This window comes from Apium graveolens, chromosome 2 (genome assembly GCF_009905375.1).
Source record: "Apium graveolens cultivar Ventura chromosome 2, ASM990537v1, whole genome shotgun sequence".
Lineage (NCBI taxonomy): Eukaryota > Viridiplantae > Streptophyta > Magnoliopsida > Apiales > Apiaceae > Apium > Apium graveolens.
In genome coordinates this window covers 12,106,775-12,114,367 of record NC_133648.1, presented here as the reverse complement: position 1 = coordinate 12,114,367, position 7,593 = coordinate 12,106,775, and the positions used below count along the sequence as shown (strand labels likewise).

General features: G+C 41.5%; 2 protein-coding genes across 2 annotated transcripts; both read right to left on the bottom strand.

The window, feature by feature from the left end:
• Positions 1-5,278: 5,278 nt before the first annotated feature.
• LOC141685493 (uncharacterized) lies at positions 5,279-5,665 on the bottom strand. The gene has a single exon (XM_074490589.1). It carries the CDS (start codon positions 5,663-5,665, stop codon positions 5,279-5,281), a length of 387 nt encoding a protein of 128 aa, XP_074346690.1.
• A 409-nt stretch (positions 5,666-6,074) lies between these two features.
• On the bottom strand, positions 6,075-7,187 carry LOC141685487 (uncharacterized). The gene is made up of 2 exons (XM_074490582.1): positions 6,563-7,187; positions 6,075-6,466 (listed from the first exon to the last, which is right to left on the bottom strand). The coding sequence occupies exons 1-2, from the start codon at positions 7,185-7,187 to the stop codon at positions 6,075-6,077; spliced, it is 1,017 nt and encodes a 338-aa protein (XP_074346683.1).
• Between the last annotated feature and the right edge of the window lie 406 nt (positions 7,188-7,593).

The following is a 7,593-nucleotide window of genomic DNA, read 5'->3' as shown; positions in this document are numbered from 1 at the left end:
ATTTACCCCACATCCCCAATGAGGACACTCATTGACTACAGGAGGAGGCCTTCCATCCAGGCATACCCCTGGAGGTCTCTGACCACGGACACCGCCTTCCTGTGGCTGCATTACAGGAAGGAGTTCTTCAATAGGTTACCTGCAATAAATAGGTTAATAATAATCTCCATCTTCCTTGAATCCTCCAAAAAACCCGTCCAAATAACCAAGTTAATGTCTCATCAAGTCATTTTTACTGCTTTAGGGCACACCCTAAGGTCTTCTATTAACAAAGGATCTACTCAAAGAATCTCTCTTCCAATGAGGGTACGCCATAACATTTTCCTCAAGTGAAAGGTACATAAAGCTTTTAATATTTCTGAATTTCACCAACAAAATCATCGTGCATGACATATAAACTGTTCATCTTCTATTCTTGAATATATATATTTTTGTATGTATATATGCGTGTATATATCGTATGTATTCAAATTTTAGTGGTTTTAATCCGAAATGTTAGTGTTTTGTATTTCAAATTTATGATTTTGAGAATTTCAACTGTTATATACATTCTTTGTTATGCCCAATTTTGGGCTCCGAGTGCATATGCCACAAAATTTGTTTTAGGGCTCGCTAATAATTGAGGGCGTGCCATTCCATTTATTCTTCATTAGGGATGTTAGATTTTAAGTACGATTCATGACTTAAGACGCGCCTTATTCTTTGATAGGGTGCACCATCCCTTTTTAAAAATTGATTGGATAGATATCTTCTGAATAAGGCATGCTATTTTTCCAATGCATTCGCTTTTTATATTTTCCTCTCCTTTTTCTGAATTGGACGCGCCCTTAAACAAATTCTTCTATTTGTTTTGTACAGCTGGCAGACGAGGGCGCATCCTCTTCTTTTCATCCCTTTAAAGATTTCTGCACAAGGATATGAATCTTTTCTCCTCTACTTATCTCTTTTGAGCCAGACTTTCCAGACGCTCATAGGACTCCTCACTTCTTAGAACAGGAGGCGCGCATTGTTCAAAAGTTCAAAGACGGTGATATAATGGCAAATTCCTCAAATGACTCCCCAGATCACGTCATCTTAAATTAAAGGAGTGGTAAGCAGAAACTAGTTCAGAAAGAAAGATCTCCAGTTCCTGTTAGCACATAATTGGATGATGACGATTGGTTGGAAAGTTTGAAAGCAGATAGGTACATGGGCATTGAAATCGGTGTTAATGTTGGGGTAGGACCATCTAAGGTCTCTTATAGGGCTATTTCTCCAAGCCTTTCTCCCCAAAAATCATAGGGCGCACCCACTTCCCAACAATCACATGGCGCATCTAAAGAGAACTTATCGCCTCTTCGTGATGAGATGAATTTTTCGATGAAGACACCCTTCAGGTTTCTACTTCTCCCAGACTTTCTCCCATCTCTTTCCAACATTGGGAAGTTTCTGATAGCAAGCTGGACTTCGATTGGAATGACTTCGAGCTGTGCAATGAAGCTGTGGAGAAACGTTTCAGGAAAGAGCATGGAAAACTATTATGTGTTGGACTTCCCTCAGCCTGTTCTAATGAACAACCAGGGTGGCTTATGGAGCACTACGATATGGAAGGTATCTAGGTGCCCCCTCTTAGCATGATGCGGCCCATATTTTTAACTATGAGAGGAAATTCAGGATCCCTAGAATGGTAACCAGCCCTAAGCTGGTTTCATTGGGTGTGGGCACGCCCAACAGCTACAAATTTGTCCTAGCTTTATTCATCCTTTATACAGACTTAGGTTTTCCTCAACCCACAATGGCCGAAGTAAGTCATTTCTTCAGCCTAAGGAAGTCTGACCATGGATATTACTATTTGGTCGTGAACAAACAGCATAATAAAAAAGGCTTCTCTTCTGGAAAACTCAGCCAAGAGAAGGGCTGGAAAGAAAACTTTTTCTACCTGTATGATATTCCCAGGATAAGGATTCGAATCAAACATCTCCAAGTAAGGGCGTGCCTCTTTCATTTTCCTTTCCCAGCCTACCTATACTTACTCTTTGTCTCTTATAACTTTGATTTTTTTTACTTAGACAAACCAGTGGTGAAAGAGCTTGAGGGCGCGCCCAAAAGGCGGGAAGAAGCTCTTCTCAGAGTGGTTGCTGAGAGATGGAATTTAAAAATATTAGTTACCAAGACCAATCTGATGCGAGTCGGAATCCTTTTTGATCAAGTGGGAACAAAGCGTAAATTTATAAAATTTAGAGAAGGTAACCCTGTCTCTCGCGTCATTGACATAGATAGCGATGAAGAAATTGAAGAAGAAGAGAAAGAACTAGAAGACAGCTCCCTCCAAGGCGAGATTCCTACAGGTTTGATTATTTTAGGTCTTAATGGCGCGCCTTCCATTGTGGGCGCGTCTTTATTACTTAAGAAGATTCTGTCATTTGTAAAGCTCCTTGTTAGTTTCAATAATGCACTTCATATTTCATCGTCATTGATTTAATATTTCTTGATGAGGGCGCGCCTTTTATCAGGGAGCCTTATTCTTTTTGCCGTTACCTTATCTTCTTTAATCATAGATTGCAAATTTATATTATACATTTCGTTCCTGCCTTTATCTTTAGTTGTTGCTTCTCTGTATATCATATGTTTTGAACCTTCATTAGAAAATTTGATATCGTTTTGGCGTGCCCCAAAGAATAGGTGCGCCGTGTTGCTCTGTTCACTAATATTTATCATATGTCTTATGCAGAAATGGCTCCTCCCAAGATTCCTAAGTCGTTCGGGTCACGGCCTAGTGACAAAACCAAGCCCAAGCCAAAGAAAGACGCTACCAAGGCTCAAACTTCTACACCTACTCCAGCTCATGTCCCTCAATCTGCTCCTATCCCAAAAAGGCCAGTCATTGTCTTAACTGAAAAACAGGGCACATCCAAAAGACCAAGGATAGATGACGCGCCTTCAGGGTCCTCTGCTGCTTTGAACTGTCTTGGCCAGCTGGGTTCCCTCCATGTCACATATGAGGAAGTGGAGAAATGGAAGGCCATGAGTTTGAAGAATGCCACCAGGTCTTCTATTAAGGCTTCTTGCCAGTTATTCATCCATTCAAATCAAGTGGTGGATAAGCTTTTGGAAGAGAGGGTGTGCCTGGAAAGGCTGCAAGGGGATAACAATATCTTGCAGAATACTCTAAAAGACAAGGATTTCTCCATTCCAAGGACATCAAAGCCAAGGATTCTGAAATCTCCTTCCCTAAGGGTGAGGTAGCAAACTCAACTTCTCAGCTTGAAATAGCCAACAAGAAAGCTGAATCTCTCCATACAAAATTGGCTGAGGCAAAAGCGAGGATTGAATACCTCGAAGACCAGGAAAGGAATGGTTGGATGGAGGAGAGAAGGATTATAATAGACGATGCTTTTGTCAATGGTTTCCACTTCTACAGGATTAGGTTCGTGGCAAATGATCCTGAGTACATATTCGAGAAGTTTGGTGAAGAAATCATTGCTGAAATGACAGAATTCAAGAGGGAGTTTGTTAAGGAGATCCAGGAGAAAAAGATTGAACTAGGTCTGGAAGTGGATGAAGGCGCGCCAACTGACGAACTTGAAAAGGACGCGCCTGAGGTTGATCCCACAGTTCCTCTCCAATACATTCCTCCAACTGATGATTCTCAGGGCACGCCCTGAACTTCTTATTTAATCTTGTTCTTTTAGTCCTGACCTTCTAGATGCGTTGAGATGTCAGCCCTCTTTTGATGTTGTGCAAAGTTGTATGACTTATATTTTTTGCTACTTTTTAATTTGCATTGTGACTATCGTAAGGTTTCATCCAACTTCATTTCTTTCAATAAGTATACAAGAGTAAATTTTGCTGCAAAAAGTTTTTAAGTACCAAATGGATGGCGCGTCCTAATGGGTAAGACGCGTCTTAAAAATAAGCATTATCGTATGGTAATCTTTCAGGGATAAAAATTGTCAAAGCGCCTCTTGCTTTAGGGCGCGCCTCATTTTATACAAATTTTTACTAGACAATCGTATACTTTTATTCTTGCTTTGATGAAATTTGCTAATTATATAGAAGTTTAAGGCGCGTTCTACCATAAAGGCGCGCATTGCCATAGGGCGCACCTCTGGTCTTTAGCAAATATTCTGGGATGGGAGATTTTACAATTTCTGATTTAGAGGACATATTTCTTAGTACATATATGGAGTTATTATATTATATCACGGATATCTTTTGTTTGTGTATCACAAATAACTTTTCCTTTATCATTAAGGGACTTTTTTATTAGGGTGCGCCCTAACTTTCTCGTATAGTATGTATGCCAAGTAAACAAAGCAATTTGAAGCAACTTTTTCCTTTTATTGATAATGCGCTCTAGTGTAAAAATTACACCAGTCCCGTGGCTACTATGCCCTGTGGGGAATTTATTTGAAAATTTTATCTTTCAGCTAGTTCCAAGGTTCGTAGTCATGTACACTACCCCCTAGGCTAGGAGGAATTTATTTGCTACTAGTCTATTACATAGAAATTAATCATATAGACGAGGGGCCAATGCCACACTAGAGATGCACAAAAAGCCCGGGCCCAAAAATCTGGCCCGGCCCAATCCGGTCAAAGCTCGGTCAAGCCCGACCCGGTCAAAGCCCGGCACGGGCTTCGGGCCTCGACGGGCCCTATATTTTTAGGCAAAGCCCGGCCCGGCCCGGCCCGGTTAAAAGCCCGAAAAAGCCCGGTTATAATCTGATTATTCTAATATATTTTCTTATATATTTATAAATTCACATTTACTATAAATATAAATAATACTTTAAACACATATATATTTACATATTTGTGAATAATAATATTATTTATATACTTCGTTGCATAAATAATGAAAGAAGATATAATAAGTATACTATATATATTTGGATATCATTGTTATCATAACAGTGATAAAATATATTATTCTATAAACATGTTTATTTTTTTCCGAACTTAAATGTTTTCAATGAAGTAATGTTTTCATAAAATATTCCATGTAAACTAATACATTTTTACGATGATCTAATTGCTAACATATGTATTCTTCGGAATCTCTAATATTACTCGATCCAATTTAAATTAGAAAAAAGCCCAGCCCGATCCGATCCGGCCCGAAAAAAAGCCCGGTTAGGCCCGCCTCGAGGGCCCAAACGGGCTCTGACATTTTCGGAAAGCCCGGCCAGGCTCGGTCAAAGTCAAAGCCCGAAAAGCTCGGCCCGGTCAAAGCCCGGGCTTTTTAAGGCCCGGTCAAAGCCTGGACCGGTGGGCCTTTTGTGCATCTCTATGCCACACCCTACTGATAATACTTCCGCAAGTGTTCTGCATTCCAAGCCTGAGGAATAAGCTTGCCACCCAAATCTTTCAAGCGATAGGTTCTCTTCCAAAGTATAGTATTTACCTTGTATGGTCCTTCCCAGTTAGCTTTAAACACCCCATACTGAGCTATTTTAGTATTTGGCATGACTTTTCGTAACACAAGATCTCCCACCTTGTAGGGCTTAGACTTCACCTTCTTATTAAAATACCTTGCAATTCCCTGCTGATATGTAGCAAGCTTTAGCTGAGAGTTCATTCTGGCTTCGTCCAGCAAATCCAAGTGGAGCTTTTGATTAACCGCTGCATCTTCTACAACGTACAAATCCCTTCGCAGAGATCCAGCCCCTACCTCTACGGGGACCATAACCTCATACCCGTAAGTTAGAAAAAAAGGGAACTCTCATGTGTTTGATCTCGGAGTTGTGTTGTAAGACCAAAGGACCATGGGCATCTCCTCCTGCCAATCTCCCTTATTTTCTTCCAGCTTGGCCTTCAACGTGTGTTTGATAATTTTATTTATTACTTCTGTCTGGCCATTGCTCTGTGGGTGGTAGACTACAGCAAAATCTTTCTTGATGTTCAAGTCTTCACAAAGCTTCCTTAACTCTTTACTGTCAAACTGCTTTCCATTATCTGAGATGAGTTTATATGGAATACCGAACCTGCAGACTATGGAGTGAAAATGAAGTCTTTGATTTTCTTCACCGTGATCGTGGCCAGTGGTATAGCTTCCGCCCATTTTGTAAAATAATCAACATCCACCACAGCATATTTCACACCCCCTTGGCCTTGGGCAATTCTTCGATGAGATCAATCCCCCGCATGGCAAAAGGCCAAGGACTTGCCATCGAAGTGATAGATGTTGCTGGGGAATTGGAATAATTAGCGAATCGTTGGCAAAGATCACATGCCCTAACAAACTTAAAAGCATCTTCTTTCATGGTTGGCCAGCAATATCCTTGTCTGAGGACTTTCAATGCCAATGAATCACCCCCTGAGTGGTTGCCACAAATACCTTCGTACACCTCCCTAAGAATATAATTTCCTTCTTCAAGATTCATACATCGTAACTGCGGTTGATTAAACCCTCTCTTATACAACACTCCATCATATTCAACGTACTTCGCAGCCTGGTAGCGAAGGCATCGAGCCTGTAACTTATCTTCTGAAAAAGTTCCCGCTCGAATATAGTTATGAATGGGGGTCATCCAGTTCTCCTGTGGGATCTCCTATGTCTGGAACACCCTTACTTCTGGAATACTTGGAATTTCTTGGATCCCCAAAGGAATTTGACCAAGCAGAACGCTGTCCATTTGTGATCCCATCTTTGCCAAGGCGTCTGCATTGCTATTTTCTTCCCTCGGTACACCTTCCAGCCTGGCACTTCCAAACTTTTCCAGCAGACGCTGCATGCATCTCATATATAACTTTGTCCGAGGTCTTTGGGCCTGGAAACCTCCGTTGACTTGGTTTACTACTAACTCTGAGTCACTCCGAGCGATCAAGTTCACAACCCCTACTTCCAGAGCTATCTTCAAACTGTTGATTAATGCTTCGTACTCAGCATCATTGTTAGTGACGTAAAACTTGAAGTGAATGGCACTCATCAGACGATGTCCTTCTGGGGTGACCAAAACAACCCTGGCTCCTGCTCCATTGTTATTCACAGCCCCATCGATATGCAAGATCCACCAAGGGTGTGGGAATTCTTCTCTCACGTCAACAGGGGGATTCCGTTGTGAGGCAAGTTCTAGCAATACTATAGCCTCATCATCTATCTCAGAATCGAACTCAAGTATGAAGTCAGCCAATGTCTTCCCCTTGATTGATGTGCGAGGGCAATATTCTAGATTGAACTGTCCCAACTCTACTGCCCACTTTAGCATCCTTCCAGATGACTCCGACTTATGTAAAATATGCCTGAGGGGGTAAGCGGTGCGAACTTCTATCCGATGAGCCTAAAAGTACGGACTTAGCTTCCGTACCGCAAGGACAAGGGCGTACACTAACTTTTCCATGCTGGTGTATCTGGTCTCTGCATCTAGAAACTTTTTGCTCACATTATACACCAACGACTGGTGACCTCCTTCCTCTTTCACCAATATCGCGCTGACGGAATATTCTGAGACTGCCAAGTAAAGAGTCAACATTTCCCCATCTTCTGGCTTGGCTAGCATAGGAGGATTTCCCAACTGCTCCTTGATTTTCAGAATAGCCTACTCACAATCTGAGGTCCACACAAAATCCTTCCCCATCCCTTTAATCGCCGTAAAGAATTCCTTGCATCTATCT

What these genes read in the sequence shown, in the direction of transcription:
- LOC141685493 (XM_074490589.1), bottom strand. Translation starts at nt 5,665, where the DNA reads ATGGTCCCCGTAGAGGTAGGGGCTGGATCTCTGCGAAGGGATTTGTAC.
- LOC141685487 (XM_074490582.1), bottom strand. Translation starts at nt 7,187, where the DNA reads ATGCTAAAGTGGGCAGTAGAGTTGGGACAGTTCAATCTAGAATATTGC. An exon ending in GGGGATCCAAGAAATTCCAA is followed by an intron (nt 6,467 to 6,562) that starts GTATTCCAGAAG and finishes GAACTTTTTCAG; the next exon opens with AAGATAAGTTACAGGCTCGA.